A 17769-nucleotide genomic window follows, 5' to 3' on the forward strand; every position below is an offset into this window, starting at 1 on the left:
CAACGAAAATAAATATACGAAAATGACTAAATTAGAACCAACATGTCTGTCGAATACCTAGTATTTATGCAAAATGCACACTTCTGCCTGTGGTCCTAGTAGCCCCGGGTCAGGAGTGGACTGACCACCCAAGCAATCGGATCATCAAACATCAAGATGGTGCTGAAGGAGCTCTGCCCCTCAATTAAAGACGATGTGTGACAGATGTAGAAGAAGAGCAGCTCTTAGGAAGTCGCTGAAAAGGACTTGGACAAAAAACCCGGAGGATGAGAAAATAGTTAAGTTGGGAAATTCCCTCTGGGGGTTTCCTTCAGATGGCGCCAAAGATTTTGCACTTTTTATAATGAATTTATTTTTTTATTTTCTTTTTTACATTCATTTGATTTCTTATGCTCACCTGTTATAAAAAAATATCAAAATTATTTTCTTGTATTGACCTTTTTTGAGAAAAATAATTATTTTATAATAGCTAAATGTGATACAAAAATATTCATTTTTATTATTATACTAAAATAGGCGTTTTTGAATGAAAATACGAGATTTTGACCTAGAACTGGGAGTACAGCAGAAGTATTGTGTTGGTTGTAGGTAACCTGGCGTGGGCCAGGGCAGAGCCAGGTGAGCTAGAACCTACACAATAGTTCTACTCCCACATCATGTTGAGTTAATACATGTAGAATATAGCTATTGTGCGTCCTATCTTACAGATTTAATTTCTAAACAAATTACACAGTAGAATCCTAGAGAAGGTAAACATAATGTGGAAGTTTTGTGGACATTTTTCCAAATGACTAGTTGCATTTCCACCTTAGAATAGAACGATAAAATATTTAGTAATAATATTTCTACATCCTTCCACTGACAGAAATATTAAGCTCTGGATGTGACTCTGATATTACCTGATTCATGGTTTGTAATCAATGTCAAAGTCTTCGGCAGGGGTTGTCAGAACCCTAATGAATAGCTGCATAAATAATGTGTTATGGAAAGTTGTTGGTAGTAATTACTTGGCTTTCCACTATTACAGCATACACACACATGAATATATATATATATATATATATATATATATATATATATATATATATATATATATATATATGATGTCACTCAACATTAAAGCACAGGTTACTTCTTGTAGCATTAATTTTTTCAAATATTGTAGTGTGCTAGGTGTTGAACGTGTGTCTTTGGAATTCTATTAATCTGTCAAAATAACATTAGTAGTGATGACCATATTCAGATCTTCTTTGAGTTGATATACGAGACTTATAGTAATGTTGCATGTACTAATAATACTAATGGGTTTATTTTGTTTTATATTGTAATTATAATAATGTGTCTGCATTGTATCTGCTAGTGCAGTTTGGTTGAAAAATTAGGTCGCCTAAGCATAAGCAAGTTTTAAATGTATGTTGGTTGGGGAAGAGGGCGAGCTCGTTTCCAGGTGGTCCAGAGTGGAAATGTGAGGAGGAGGGGAGTGCTTGACGGTTAAAAAGTTTGCAGCATTTATCTGCAAAGGTGTTACCAAGTTGTGACTGATTTTCTGTGGTGGAATGCCGACTCCCTGAATGACTGAGTGTCTTTTACAGTAGCCAGCACAATGGTGATGATTGTACCTGTAATTATGCAACTTTCTCTACCATGTCTGGGAGATGGTTTGGCTTAGTGCTGGTCAGAGGTGGAGCTCCCTTGTCCACGGGTCATTGATTAAGTGGTCGCTGTGGCTGCTCAAGGAGTTTCATAGCCTACTGGCACCTCCGCTGGCTCATTTGACTTGCGGCTTTTGGTGAATGCTGGGGGAGAATTCTATGTAATCTAATCAATATTTGTAACTGTCTTTGATATTTCCAAGAATATTTTGGGATCTGTTTGCAATAATAATCCTTGGTGGTAGATTCCTAACCCTGAACTGATACAGTGCAGCGTACTTTGTGTCAGCCATGGATTTGGAAAGGATTACACCTACCATAACGTAACTTTCGGTCGTTTGTAGTTTGAGGAGCAGCATTTGTGGCTATAATTCACGTTTCGGAGTTTAAGGGTTGAGCTACTCTGCAGGCAACACACTTTTCACTGTGGTTGCAGTTGTTGCTGTTACTGGTTAGCTCTATCTCTAGCACTGTAATTTTTGTAGAGCTGTGCTACACACACACACACACACACAGTATCTTTGGTTGGAAGCATCAGAGTTTTCTCTGATGTCATGCAGTCTAGTAGTGTAGTGGTGTTTTATCAGGGGTTTACCTATCACTATATATTTCTTATACACACCGTATCATTGCTTAGGAATCGATGGTGCTTATGGAATCAGCTATGACAATATTTATATGGCGTGGGGACATTCTTTCTATCAATGTGTTTGTTACCAACACATACAGTATGACGTCACACACCTGCTGTTAACGCAGTGGTGGCTTAGCGATGTTACATGAATTGGGACAGTACTGCAATGCACTATCGAAAGCACTGGGTCAGAACTTGTGTAATTTATTACAGTGTGGAAAATTGTGCAAAATCTGTGAAAAATGAAAGTACTTACATATCTGCCAGTGTGTGGTGTCTACTGGTGTTTTGAATGGCGAAATATTAAATTATTATTAACAAGCACACTTCAGGTGACTTAATCTGTTATCACTCACAAACAGACTCAGCCTAAAACCTGCCTCTACGGTGCCCACTCGAGTGTCACAGTTAAAAGAGGTGAAGAAGGTGTAGGGGTAGATTCAATAGGAACGATAAATTATTCGGACACATGTGTTTTGATTGGCTCACAGTGTCATGATGTTGGAAAGTTTACAGCACTTCTTGTGTTTCTGGATAAAACACGAAAAATCTGGTAAAATACTTAATATTATGGAAAATGTGTGTGACTTCTGCTGGTTTCTCAAATGACATAATATTAAGTTGTTATTAACAAATATGCCACTAGTGTTATGATATAATGTATTATTAACAAATAGACACAGCCTACAAACCCTCTGCATGGTGCCCACTCAGGTGCCCCAGTTATAAAAGATGAAGATGGGAAGGAGGTGATTCAGTAACAATGATAAGAAATTCGGACATATGCTGCATTGTGCTTGGCTGAGAGAATCACGATGCTGGCACAATGTCGGTGACAATGCTGTTAATCTTGCGTAAATCGATAAAATACAGGAAATCTGGAAAAATATGTATGTAAAAACGAAAACAGGTGAAATATATGTAAAACTGGGGCAAATAAAAAATAAGGGTAAGATGAGTAAATACACAAAATTACGGAAGACTAAGAGTACTTGCACATCTGCCAGTGTACGATCTCTGCTGGTGCCACAAATTATGTAATATTACATTGCAACTAAGAAATAGCAATCTCTTAGAATTCAAGTGCTGTGATGTAACATAATTTGTTATTAACAAATGGACACAGCCTGACCCTCCCACTATGCTGCCTAGCTCCTGACTGAACTCCACCCACTCTAGCATTCCAGTTATAGAAGATGAAGACCTGGAGGGATACTTCAATGTCATTGGTTCAGAGAGAAGGAAGGAGAGGTGGAGCAGGAGAATATGTGGGTGTGGGATTTCCCCTGGGTGACCTTGATCAATTTCTGGTGGTTCCTCAGGGGAGAGGGAGTGTGGGTGCTTTTAAATGTAAGTAGTCCAAGAGTGGACCTGATGCCAGTTGTGTAACATGACTCTCGATGCTATAAGATCGTTATTTCGTCCAGAAGGACCAATGGTAATTTGCTAAGTCAGCATCATGGACGATATGTCAGTGTTACTCGTCTCAGTATCGCTGTGTAAAATGACATTGCTGCTGAACGGAATGAAGATCCAGCATTGTTCACCTGCATAGAAGGCTTGACAAATGAGAAACTGATCAAAGGAGGATTCCAGTTAATGAAAGGAACCCTGAATTACAGAAACTATGATCTAGTTGGGCGGAAATGGTTACAAGTTTTCCCAGCTCATCTGCAGCCAGGAATTCAGAAGTATTTCCATGACGTTCCAACATGTGGTCACCTGGGATTCGCTACGACTAGACCAAATTCGATGAAGGTATCAGTGACCAGGTCTCTACCTGTACATTACATACTATTTGAACCATTGTAAGGAATTCATATGACAGATCATATATCACAATTACCTGTTTAGTATTGGTATCAATCCTGTCTGTAGTAACACCACTCTAACAAATTTGAATAGACCTCTTGTGGAGTTTCCAGGAGGCAATGGGAGCTGATGTTTAGTAGTTTGCACTGATTACCTCACTCGCTATGTCGCTCCAATAGCAAATATCAGTGATGTTTTGTTGAATGGTTCACACGCTGACACATGTTGATGACCCAGCATTGAAATCTGAAGCAATTTGTGGAAGGGTTGCACTTCTGTCACGTTGAACGATTCTCTTCAGTCGTCGTTCGTCCCGTTCTTGCAGGGTCTTTTTCCAACTGCAGTGACTCCTAATATTCACAATACACTTGTGAAATGGGCGTATGGGAAAATCCCCACTTCATCACTATCTCAGAGATGCTGTGTCCCATCACTCGTGCTCCAACTATAACACCACATTCAAACTCCCTTAAATCTTGATAACCTTGCATTGTAGCAGCAGTAACCAATCTAACAACTGCACCCTACACTTGTTGTCTTACATAGGCATTGCCAACTGCAGTGCCGTATTCAGCCTCTTTACATATCTCTGTATTTGAATTGGCATATGTGTATCAGTTTCTTTGGCGCTTCATTGTATAATCTGCTGTCTTGTTCACATGAAGCTAAATCATAGGACCTACAGAAAGAGAAATAAAGTTCATCAACACAGCAGTTGCAATTAAGACAGAATAGACATGTCATGAAGACGATTAATAGAGAACACAGATTCCCAGTGGTGCCTCTCAAATTATTTAAAACAATATCTAAGGCTATTCAGCCTTTAACAATGGAGCCATTTAGATTTTAGTGTAAATTAACATTGAAAAATTATTTTTGATGATAGAACAGTTCTAAGAAGCAACTCAGTACCATGACAACAATAGGAACTCTGATATTCAACTGTACTACTTCCCAGTATTGATTTTGTAGTTGTATCATTGCTCCAAAGTATATTGAAATCTAGTTCTTAATCTTAATATCAATTCAAGTACAGTATCCTAGTTTTATTGCGATATTGTATTAATTTCATTATGGTAGCATTATTGCAATCATGATGGATTCTGTCCGGCTATGGCTTATGAACTACATAGACTTAGTAATTTAGTCAACTCTCGATAATTTCCAGCTCAAGGAACCAAGGAAAATGGTGAAATTGCCGAGAGTTCAAATAATTGAGTAGGAGCAAGTAAATAATTCATATAAACGAGAGTTAAATTGAAAGTATGTAGCAGTACATACATATATACATACATCTTTATCTTAACCCTTTCAGACCTGATTATTTTCTGGAGGATTTTTTAACCCTGGAACAGGTACACCAGATTTTCATTAGTCAAGCTGGCATGTGGGGTATTTTGTACCCTAGTATATAATTTACACAACACAGTCCCAAACTTTGGTAAAATGATAATTGCTTTGTAAATATTATTACTAATCATTTTAATTCTATATTGTTTGTGAACCTGATTGCTCATATAAACTTTTTAGTAGTAATATTAAACATTTCATGAAATGTTTATACAAAGTGCTTCATTTGAGATTTATGTACTTTATTTTTCAGTTTTTTACATGTCCCCTACAATGTAAGCTCATGAGCATAAGCTTAAGCTGAAAAAGGACTTAGTCATTACAGCTGTTGTAAATGAAAGCAACTGTCAAATGTTTCTTACAAACAGACTTTTCGCATGTATCACATAGAATGTTTGTCACACTTTTGCTCATCCACAAATTACACATAGCCCATGTTACTCGTTTACTGATTCTTGAGGCATAGACGGACATACATCTTTCTTCTACAAGTGTTCACATTATTTAATCAAAAATGCCGAAATGTCACCAGATAGACACATTCTTTTGCATCTTTCAGTCAAATAGGGCTTCATCAGTGCACTGACACATTATTCAAAAAAATTCTTCTTGCATGATGCGCGTGTTTTTGGATCTGAGGAATACAAAATCTATGCACTGATTCATGCAACAGTCATCATTAAAGACACACATTCACCATTACCTCATTCTGTTCAGGTCATTGTATGCATTACATACTTGATCCATGGAGTCAACTCCTTCATCTGTCATGTTGTAGTATATTATTAATTCAGGCTTGTCTGATTTATTGTGAAGTTTTGTTAGTTCATGCATCCTTGATACCAATATCGCTGAATTGCATTTCTTTGGTACATTTGATGTGAGGTTGACATATTTTTGAAAACTAAAAACTGAAGACCCAACTTTTCGATTTTTGCTTGTCTGAAATTCAACAGGTATTTCTCTTTTGTCCTTCTTCAGTGTGCCAATACAAATGAGCTGCTTGTTTAGGAGAGACGTCGCCAAAGGATAATTGGTGTATCAGTTATCAAATGTGACATTCTTATTGCTACCTTTGATGGCAGGAATCAAGTGCAACACCATGTCGCTTGTTTTGTTTGAGGTGTGATATGGACCATCCTTTTGTTTTCAGCAGTATCTTCCAAGTTACTTATAGAAAATGTTTTTAGTCAGTCATGGCAAAAATCTTGATTCCATATTTTCTGGGCTTATTGGGAATATATTGTATGAAACTGCAGCACCCACCAAAGCTGCCAGTTTTTTTTATCATAGTCACAAAGGGCCCAGTGTTCTACAAATTTCTGCAATTGAGAGCAAAGAGCTGCAAGAAAGGGCAAACAGCAGCTAGTTTTTCCGTTTTTCTTCCTTCAGCTCATTTGTTCTTGTCTTAAAGATCGCACACATTGGAGTAAAAACAAAAATTTCTTGTGACTTAGATATGCTCTTAGACCTTGCATTCCTGTCCCATGTGAGTTCCAGTCCCATCTGAGTTCCATAGTTCGAGTGCATAAGTGAGATGTCTTTTCTTTATTTCAGTTAGATATAAACATCTGAATAAAGGAAGAATTTTGGTTCGTGTTGTCTCCTTTGTATCTCTACAACGAGAGTACTGTATTCCTGGTTTTCACTCAAATCACTATTGCCACCTTCAGTAAAAGACAGTATGTCTTGTTCAGAATCACTGCTAAGCTCACTTTCTTGAATTACATCTACCTCCTCGAGCGATTCCCCATTGCTACTGCTGCACAGTTCATGATCTGATCCATCTGGCATATTTTTCACCTCCTGCAGAATTTTGCGTATTTCTTCTGGTGTCATTTCCCTGAAAAAGTAACAAGCTATTTAGTGTTTTCAGACTACTGATCTGGTATAAATATCTGTGCACGTTTGCATGTACATGCCAAATATGTATTTACTTACAAGACCAGGTGTATGGGGTACTTTGTACAACAGCAGCATTCTTCCAACAGATTCACTTAACCACAGGCACACAGAAAGCGACGGAGTGAAACTAACTACGAAGGTTGACTGAAAAGTAATACCTCCATACTCGTAACTCTTCAACAGTTGGCAGCATTGATATGTGGTACGTACTGGCTTGTTCTGTAGCCTCTTCTCTACAGCTCCAGTGGGTGGGAAGTCTTGTCATTGAACAGTTGTGTTGTTACAGTGTAAAGTATGGATCCTGCACAGACGGTTGGTCAGTGAGGTTTAAGCAATGTCCAGTCTTTGAATTCTTGACAGGAGAAGGTGTCACTCCAAAGGAGATTAATCATAGAATGAAAGCAGTTTATGGTAATTTTGTTGATGTGAGTATTGCGAGTCTTCATTCTCGTAACGCGAGAAGATCTCCTGCCTAATTTCAAGTCTGTGCGCTTTCATTTCAGGAGTCATCATCCGGGGTACCCATCGTGCACAGATCTTCTGCTAGCCAAGCAAAGCAATAATTGGACCCATACGTTCTTGTGAAATGCCGATTGTGTTTGCAATTTCTCTCTGAGTGATACGACGATCGTTCTGAATCAATCTGTCAGCGTTTTGCTTGTGAAACTCAGTGGTTGCTGTCACAGGACGTCCAACTCTTTGTCACGCAGGTCAGATGTTCCCGCCTCAACATCTTTACACTTACTCTCCCAAGGACGCACAGTACTCACATCTATACAACCCCCGTACACTGCTTTCTTTCTCTGATGAATCTCCTTTGGGGTGACACCTTCACCTGTCAAGAATTCAATGACTGCACATTGCTTAAATCGCATTGACCGACCGTCTGCGCAGGGTACCACACCTTACACTGTAACAACACAACTGTTCAGTGCTAAGGCTGCCCGCCAACTGCAGCTGCAGAGAAGAGGCTACGGACCGAAGCAGTACCTGCCTCATACCAATGCTGCCAACTGTTTAAGAGTTACGAGTATGGAGGCATTACCTATCAATCAACCCGCATACAATGGTCGGTAGCTGAGACAACAATAGAGAAATAGCTAGTGTGCCTGTAATCACTGACAAAAAGCACTGTTGCCACTAGCAGAAAACTGAATGTGGGGTACTCTGTACCCCAGCCCACCTGTTCAAGTGTTAATGATTTCAAATGTAAGATTTATGCAAAAATATGTACGAGCTTTCAAAACATACTTTGTGCACTTGGCTTCATTTTATGGACTAAAATAACTAATTACGAAAAATTCTCTATTTTTAATAAATAGTAAAATTATCATTCAATAATTGCCATGCAAAATAACATTAACGATACTCATTTATATAGTGGAATATAGCGAACCAACCACATCCATGTACTCTGGTAGTCACAAGCTGCTGCGCACTGCTACATTTACTAGCTAATATTTTCATAGTGATGCACAGCAGTTAGCAGCACTTATTCAAAATGAAAAGGTTGAAAATGCACAGATCTTTGCCTCCAGTTGTAGTTGGGAAAAATACTTCCATTGCAGTTAAGACACAGTAAAAGTTAATGTATACAATTGTAGCCACAGGGTCTGAAAGGGTTAATGATGTCCAAAATAACACAAGCATATATGCAAATGGTACATGCATACAATATATAAGAAACAAACAAATCAAAATGTTACACCTCATTTTGAAAAGTTGTCAGTGGTTTTCTTTTGAGAGAGCGACTCATCGAGCATTGTCCAGCGAATTTCGGTGATAATGAGAGTTGAAAAGAAATCATCACTCATTTTCGTTCTGACGGCTTAGGAGCCTAGAGTACAGACAGGTAACCTTGCGTTGGTAAATGTGACCATCGTTCTTCGTTATCTTCCTCGTCTTCATCGTGACAAGCCAACAGTTCAGGATAGGTTAGAACACAATGGATACCGATGTCATCATCAACATGAACAGAATCCTCAAACAATCACAGCTGGGTGGAAGCTCCCACCATGAGCCTGGTGGGACTAAATTCCTTAATTCTCGCGCCTCTGATGGCTGTTTTTTCCGCGTTTCTTCTGTTCAAAACAAATGAACACTTTCTGAAGGAACTATGCGAGAGTAACAGGGTTGACATTTTTTCAGCCCTTATCAATCATGGTTATAACGGTCAAAACTATCACGTTTGCTTTCTCGCATTTTTCAGTGCTTTCCAGCGCCAGTGAAGTGATTTGTCTAAGGTAGGGTGTTTTAAAATATTTTATTATGCCCTGGTACATTGATTGCAATCTTGATGTTTTGGGTGGGACAAAAATTAGTTTTCCCAGTTGTGCAAAAAGAGTAAAATATTGCGTTTGTTCTTTTTCATAGCCATTCTTGAAACAGTTATGAAACCGTTCTTGAAACAGACATTAAACATGTCTGTCTCTATGTGTTCTGTGTCCTGTCGTCATCAATGATCTTTTGTTTCAGTGATAAGTTGCGGGAAGCCATTTTCTTCTCTTGAAACAAAGCCGCTTCTCAGATTTCACTACTATCAGTAGTTTCAGTGCTTGAGATCCGCAGATGTTACAAGCTGCAAGGACAGTTATTCCGTCTTTGCTCAATTTTCCTCTGTAACACTTTTCGTCTTTGAATGCCAGGATGCGATCAGGAAGACATTTATAAAACGAAATGAGTAATTTCACCTGTGTTGAATATGTTGGGTGGGTCGTAGCCATTCAGAAGTAGTTTTACTTCACCAGTCCATGCAATAATAAGGGAACTGTCCACAGATTTTTCTTAAATTTTGAGAGCTACCGTTCACTTACTCTAATCCTTCAATCCTGAGAGACTGAACAAGAAACTTAACTGTTTTCGTTCAACATGAAACCACCCATGGGAACTTTCTGTCCTCTAGGCCTACACCGATTTATCCACTTGTATAAGTACTGGTCAACACGGAGAATTTCACGCAGACGTGGCATTTTTCTTTCAGTCCCTGATACACTTATAGCTACACGATTATTGTTTTTTTTAAAATAATCGACAAGGTAGATGGTAAAATAGCCGTTTGTTTTGCAACAATTTTTTTTAAATTCCACTCTCCGCAGCTTCAACAACAAGCTTTTTTTTTATTACCTTCTTCCTTCTAACGCTTATGGCATTTCACAGTTTCAGGAAACACGGATTGACTAGAACACAGTGTGAGTGAATACCATACAGGTCGGAGAAACAAACGACAGATGGTCCTACCCTGTACGGGAAGTCACAGGAGGAGGAGAACTTCAGTGGAAATCCCAGAAGCGGACTTCAAACTATAGAGGATGGGAAGTCCTGCCTTTTGCTAAGGTGCCTTCACCACTATAGCATCAGATTGCCGAGGGGATCAAAATACATTGATATTTTTCGATTTTTCGAGATTTTTTTCAAGGGATCAGTAACAAAATTTCAAATTATTGATTGTTTCCAATTATCGAGTGTCAAATTATCGAGAGTCGATTGTAAATGACAGAAGTAAGTCGTTTCACTATATCTAATATTCTGTCCCTGGTCGCGCGAATTTTTTGACAGTTACTAAGATTTAATAATTAAGTTTGATCATCGTTTTCACGCTTGTATACAATACAAATCTTATATAGCAAATGGTTTACCGTGTTAAACCGTTCTGTAATGACACAAGCGTCTGGTTTCCGCCGCTCGAAATAAATCTAATGAGCCAACAATCACGCAGATATTAGTGACAATGCGTGTTCTGCTAATAAATGTCACAGTTTATTTGTGAGATATCGTATGTTACTGTTAAAATATGATCATTAATTTGTACGAATTATAATGAATACTCGCCTTTAGCAAATCCTATCGACAAAACTTGTCGGCGATTTTTTTCTCTGAGGATGCTGTAGTAGGTAAAGGTTGGCAAGATCTGTGGAAGAAAAATCAGGGGAGAAATTTAGTGCAGCTGCTGCAACAGTAGGTGTTGTGTGACTTGAGTTGGTGTGTGTATGTGATGAATGCTAGTCATACCGCGGAAAACCATAACACTGAACTAGTGAAAAATGTGCAGCATGATTCTTTGCGAGAAGAGTCATTGAGGGAAGCATCCTGTATAGGTGACATAGAAACAGTAGAATTGCTTCTTAGTAATGGCACCCTAGATGTTAACGCACGACATAAAATCAACGGCTGGTAAGATGTTATTTCCCAGTGAGGTTACAACTGTCAATATCGACGTAACAGTGTTTGATATTTCCTTATCTGTTTCTTGGTTAGGACAGCATTGCATTGGGCTGCCAAAAGAGGTCACAAAGATATAGTACTTCTCTTGCTCGCAAATGGAGCTGACAAGAACATTTTGACAAACAAGGGCGAACTACCGGCAGCTTTATGTAGTAGCGCAGAAATTCGTAAACTATTGGAAACGCCGTCTAATACTGATGCCCAAGATTCTACCCAACAGCTACCAATAGTACCCAATTACCTGAAGAACCCAACGCTTATCACCATGAATTCAAGGAAGCCTCCTGCTGCAGACTCCGGGCTTTCAAATTCGAGTGTGCCAGTGCATGCAGCTGTTGCTAAGTCTGCCCAGCATAGTGGTGCAATCTGTGATGGTAAGAGTTTCATCTGCTATAATATTAAGGACACATTTTTCGCCTTTCAATTTGGGCTCTGTTTTTGCCAAAGGTTATCTTCCCAGTCTAGATATGCATTAAGATGTAAACGCAAATTATAATATTGTTAGGAGTTATGCTTGAGATTTTGCTACAGTATGAAGAGGTTATGAACGACATAGTTGTGAAAGAAATCATTAGGGCGACTGACTTTTTTTGGTATTAAGTTAGGCCCTACTGTCATTTAAACACATGTTAGATTTTGGAGCAGTTTTCAACATGTTGTCAGTAATGGTATCATGACAAAAACAATTTATATCTGTTTCCATTTTGACAGCTAAATGATTAATTTTGAAGTTCACATCTCAGACATGAAAAATATATCTATGCATAGTTATGTTTGTCAGTGACACTGACAATAAGACAAATTTGCGATTGTCAGACATAACAGACTAGAAGAAGAGAATTCCAGAACAGGCTACCTTTGGTTTACAGCAGACTCTCTTTTGATCTTAAATCAGCTCTCACAAAATGTAATTCCAAACAAAAGACAGTGACACCAAAATACCCCAAATGGTTATACCAATGTTTCTTGGAACTGAGATGTATAATTTGCTAAAAATTGTCATTCCATTGATAATCTAATTGGAATGTAGCCACATAATGTTACTGTGTTCACATGTAGACAAAACATGATAGTCTGCTTTCTCAACCATTTATTCTATTGGGGTAATACATGTGAAGACAGTATTTGGTAGCATTGCTCCTGGTAGTAATAGTAAGAAGTTTGTGCAAAGTGTTTAGGAATTGGAGGAGTAAGAAATCTTAATACATGACACAAAGAGAAGTACACTGTTTAGTGATGTGCGGAGTATATGTGGAAAAATAGAAATGCTATAGCAGCTTGCTAACCATGGTTTTAAGAACTGTCATGTTAAAGATTCTTGGGGGTGGGGGCTAAAACCAGCGATAAATACATTTAATAAGCTTTACTTTGTTGCCATGACAGATATTTGGCCATTATGCTTATCTTCAGATGGCTGCATTTCATTTTACAGTGTTGCAGTTGTCAATAGCATATGCAAATAAAGGTTCTTGTTGGATGTTGATGCAATAGAATCTCAGGTTTCTTGCTGTGTTAGTCCACAATGTTCCGCAACGTTTTGTAAGGCATCTTCCTCTTTGAATCATCCAACGGAGCAGCATGTTGTGTGCTCCTATAGCTATTCCATTAGAATCCTTAAGTAGTTTGCTGTATGGACAAGTTATAATTACAAAAAAAAAAAAAAAAAAAAAAAAAAAAAAGATTAATAATGTGCATGCAACTGAAAACATATAAACTGAAATGAAAGACTTTTGTGCACGGACATTTGCTACTGTGAACAAATGTAAGTACACAAAATGTGTTCCTTTTACGTTTTTGTTACGTGACTCTTAACGTGAAGGTTGGTTTGAAGCTACAGTTCTTTACTAAGTCAGCTTCTTTTGGAGGTAGTATACTCTTGGCTTTGGATTGTGAACTGATGTACCCAGCCAGTTACAGGGGACCTATAGTTTAACGTGATCTCCAACCCAGTGCAACTTGCAATTTTCGTGTTAATGAGCCAGAGATGAAGAGTGGATAGTGGACCCTTTGGATTTGTAGTTAGGCAACAGTATACTGAGCCATCAAGCCACATGGCAGAGTTATTTAGCTGTTTCATGGATCATAATTGGGAAATCTCATTATGATATGGAATGAGACAATGCTACAATTTAAGTGCAACAGTGGGAATGAGACAATGCTACAATTTAAGTGCAACAGTGGAAAATATGCACCATGCTGATCGCTTACATGATTCCTGAAGGTGATTGTAAATATTGTAAATTATTTTTTTTAACTCTCTCTCTCTCTCTCTCTCTCTCTCATATATAATCTCCACTTGCACACTTTCAGGAATTCTTCGTGTGGCATAGCAGTTTGTCAAACAGATATGATCCCACTTATTGTTTGAAGTTAATTTTATTATATATTAAATTTTTTGTCAATGGTCAAAGATTTCTATGGCTGAGTGCCTCACTTCTTTCTTTGCCACACTATAGCGGAGTGATGGACAGTGTAAATTATTTCTTGTTCCAGTGTTACACATGAATTTTACTGTTGTATTCTGACAACAATCTCATACCAGCATTAGCTGATTCAGTACTAAGGAGACCTCATACTTGGAAGCACTTGTTCAGGAAATTCTAAACCCAACTGTCTGCAGGAGGTTCTAGAAAGGGCTCTGACACATTATCCCTGTTACACTGCCCCATTTAACATACATTTATTCCTCAGTGGTAGCTTGTCTGAGGGTATGATAATGCTGTAAAACATTATTAAATGGAAATAGGAAAAGTGTTTTAACATACCCACAATTCATAAAAAGAAAAGATATGGAACAATGAAGCTTGAGGTATAAAATAATAATTATGAGCTAATATTATTATGATTTTCACTTTAAAATTTTTAGGAATGGGCAATAAAGAATATGATTGAGTATGACCTTATGATACGAAAATTCTCAGTATTTGCCTAAATTGATTTGGGGAAGTGATTTAAAACACACAAATGGCTGGAAGAAGCGAACTAGCCTATGTCGTCTTTACATCTAATACTATTCCACTCGTTTCAGTGAAAGATTACCATGTAATACAATTAAGTGGATTTAAAGTATTCCTACAGAGACTAAAGGATTTGCAAGGACAATTTGAGTATGAAAATCTGCACTTGTCTCTAACTATCTTCATCTGACTAAATATGTTGCACACATTTTTTACGAACTTTTTGTGCCTTGTGTTTAGCGTAAGAAACAAATCCCTGTTGCCGACCACAGAGCTCACAAGCATCTAGATATACTGCAGTGTCAGTGCAAGAATTCCCATAGTTACAAAATTTCATCTGTTGTGGTAGCGGAAAAAAAAGAACCACCTTACATTGTACAGACAAGCACTGTTGTAAATTTTATAATGAAACTAATTTCAAACACATTCACTATGAACATTGGTTCTGTATTCTGGCTCTGATGGGTCAATCGGGTGTGAGCGACTGCCAAGTCATCCTCTGGCAGTAGCAATTTCAGATGTGGTAAGGAGGGATACAGACTCAGTACACTGCTCTCCTGCTCATTGTTGGGTTTCGTGACCTAGGAACCACTACTTTTTGGTTCAGTAGCTCCTCAGTTGGCATCATGACACTGAGTACATCCTCTACCGGTCCTCCCAACATGCAAAAACCCCTGGCAGTACCAGGAATCGAACCTGAGTCCCCAGTATGGCAGTCTACCTTGCTGACCACTCAGCTAAAGAGGCGGGCTTGACTATGGACAGTACTCAGAATTAATTTGTTGATAGGGCTTTTTGGCCTCATTGACTGCTTGCAGGTTTGGTGGGGCACCTCTCTCCTGGAAAAAGATTGATCGATGTTGCGCTATGGTTAGCACACTGGACTTGCATTTGGGAGGATGGCGGTTCAAACCCGCATCTGGCCATCTTGATTTAGGTTTTCCGTGATTTCCCTAAATTGCTTCAGGATAATGCTGGGATTGTTCCTTTGAAAGGGCACGGCCGATTTTCTTCCCTCATCCGATGGGACTGATGACCTCGCTGTCCCAGTTGGAGGGAGCAGTCATCAGAGAGACTGACAATTGTAGGTATTTTCTCGCAATGAGCTAATCATCTCCTCATTCTATGTCTAGTAAATGTAAACGGAATGTGGCTGACAATTGAAAGACCCTCTTAGCTGCACCTTCTTCCTCATGGTGTCATATACCAAAGACACTGTCCTTTGCTACGGGTAATCCATTTATTATTCAGAAGGGTGTTGATGCAATTTGTGGCTGTGAAGTCCTGCTGTCATTTACGCTGTGGCACTTTGTTTTTGGAGACTGATTGTGATTCTGAAGCACAAAAACTGCTTGCCGCTTCTTTCCTCCACGGGTACCCGTTTGTGTCGAGGCCCATCAAATGCTGAATTCTTAGCGTGGTGTTATTTACACTAGGCTGCTCAATGGTCTGACAGAGGCAGAAATCCAAACTTACCTCTCTGATCAGCACATCACTGCAGTCCATAAGGTGATGAAGGAGGTTGATGCATACTTAGTGCCATCATAGATCAAGGCAGGCTATGAAACCATCACAGTCTGACCGTACATTCCGAACCTGATGCCTTGCAACCAGTGTCATCATTACAACCACACCTGAATGTCCTGCTGAAACACAGTCAAATGTGTTACTTGTGGTTGGGATGCTCACGAGGGTGATTGCCCACCTCCTCCCTGCTGTATGAAATGCAATAGCGACTATGCAGCCTTCTCCATGTGCCTCAATGAGTGGGCCATCGAGAAGATCTGGGTGAAGGAAAAAATGCCGTACCCTGTCAGTTGTAAGTAGTTGGCAGCCCTGTGTTTCACCATCTGGCACTTACAGCACCATTCTCACTACACCTGGCTCCATGAACGACATGGCCACGCAGGTTTGCAAACTCAAATTCAGCACTGCGGTTGTCTAATCACCCAGTGTCACAGTAGCATCCCATCTCCTCCTCCTCCAGTTGCTACAAGCCACCAAATTTTTGCATTACTCAGTGAAATCACTTGCTACACAACCAGCAGTTCAGACGGGATGGAAAGAATACTCCCGCGAAGACTTTTTACGCCCCTCCAGTCAACAAACATCTGAATCTCCATCTGCCATCTACAAAGGCTCCAAGAAATCAGAGGCAAGTGATCTCCTTTGCCGACATGGACATCATCTTCAACTGTGTCGCTGCATCATACCCTCACCCGGCTGACCTCTGTGTTGCCTCTGTGCCCTGTAGCAGAGTGTCTTCGAAGGCTGGCACTGGGAAACTGCTGAGGTGATGCCCCTTCATTTTTCCTTTGACTCCTTTCTCTGTTATGACTCTCCTCCAAGGGAGGTTTGCGGCCTTAATAGCCAACAAGAAGGAATTACAGCTGCTCTTGGAACCACAGTGTCCACTTGTTCTTTGCCTCCGGGAAATAAAATTGAGTCCTCACGACCGCTTTGACCTCTCACATTTCTTTCCGATCTTCTTTCACCTTCCCCTCAAGGATGGCATTCCATCTCATGGGGGAATCGTGCTGCTCATAAAGGATGGGATTTGTAGTCAAACCGTGTAACTGAACCCCGGCCGCAAGCTGTTGCAGTCCACACATTTTCCTTCCTTGCTTCACCTTTTCTCTTTGTACTATCTACATCCCTCCATCATTCAGTGTTCCCATAGCAGACATCTTCCAGCTTATTGGTCAACTCCCTCACCCCTTTGTGCTGCTTAGTGATTTTAATTTGAACCATCCCCTTTGGGGCTCTTCCAGAACTTATCAGAGTGGTGCCCTCTTGGCTGACCTTCTCAGCCTACATCACCTCATCTGCTTTAACACTGGAGCTACCATGTTCCTTTTAGAGTCCACACACACCTATTTCCGTTTGCAGCTCACATTCTGCACTGCCCAGCTTGCCCATTGTTTTGCATGGTCTCTTCTCTTTGAAATGTACTCGAGTGGCGATTTCCCGTGTGCTATCCGTTTGCTGACTTGTACACTACTCACATGCAAACTCAAACAGCAGTTTTATAAGGCCAACTGGAGGCTTTACTCCTCCTGGTGACCTTTGACGAACATTTCCCGAATTGTGACGACCACGTCGAATACCTTACAAATGTTATTATTAATGCCACAGAATGTTCCATTCCTCGCACTTCATCTTTGCTGCACTGCGTCCCTGTCACTTGGCAGACTGAGGCGTCCTGTGACACACACACACACACACACACACACACACA

The 17769-nt window shown here is 39.5% G+C and overlaps 1 protein-coding gene across 2 annotated transcripts in view; it reads left to right on the forward strand.

The window, feature by feature from the left end:
- The first annotated feature begins 10868 nt into the window (after positions 1–10868).
- The window catches only part of LOC126334730 (ankyrin repeat domain-containing protein 40-like), a 33054-nt gene continuing 26153 nt past the window's right edge, over positions 10869–17769 (forward strand). Inside the window, exons 1-2 of one of the 2 annotated variants that reach the window (XM_049997269.1) lie at positions 10869–11523; positions 11608–11948. In XM_049997269.1, the coding sequence (XP_049853226.1) occupies positions 11345–11523; positions 11608–11948 (520 nt within the window). In that variant the 5' untranslated portion in view covers positions 10869–11344. The remainder of the gene's footprint in view (positions 11524–11607; positions 11949–17769) is intronic. The other variant, XM_049997270.1, reaches the window with a different exon arrangement.

This window comes from Schistocerca gregaria, chromosome 2, assembly GCF_023897955.1.
Source record: "Schistocerca gregaria isolate iqSchGreg1 chromosome 2, iqSchGreg1.2, whole genome shotgun sequence".
Taxonomy (NCBI): Eukaryota; Metazoa; Arthropoda; class Insecta; order Orthoptera; family Acrididae; genus Schistocerca; species Schistocerca gregaria.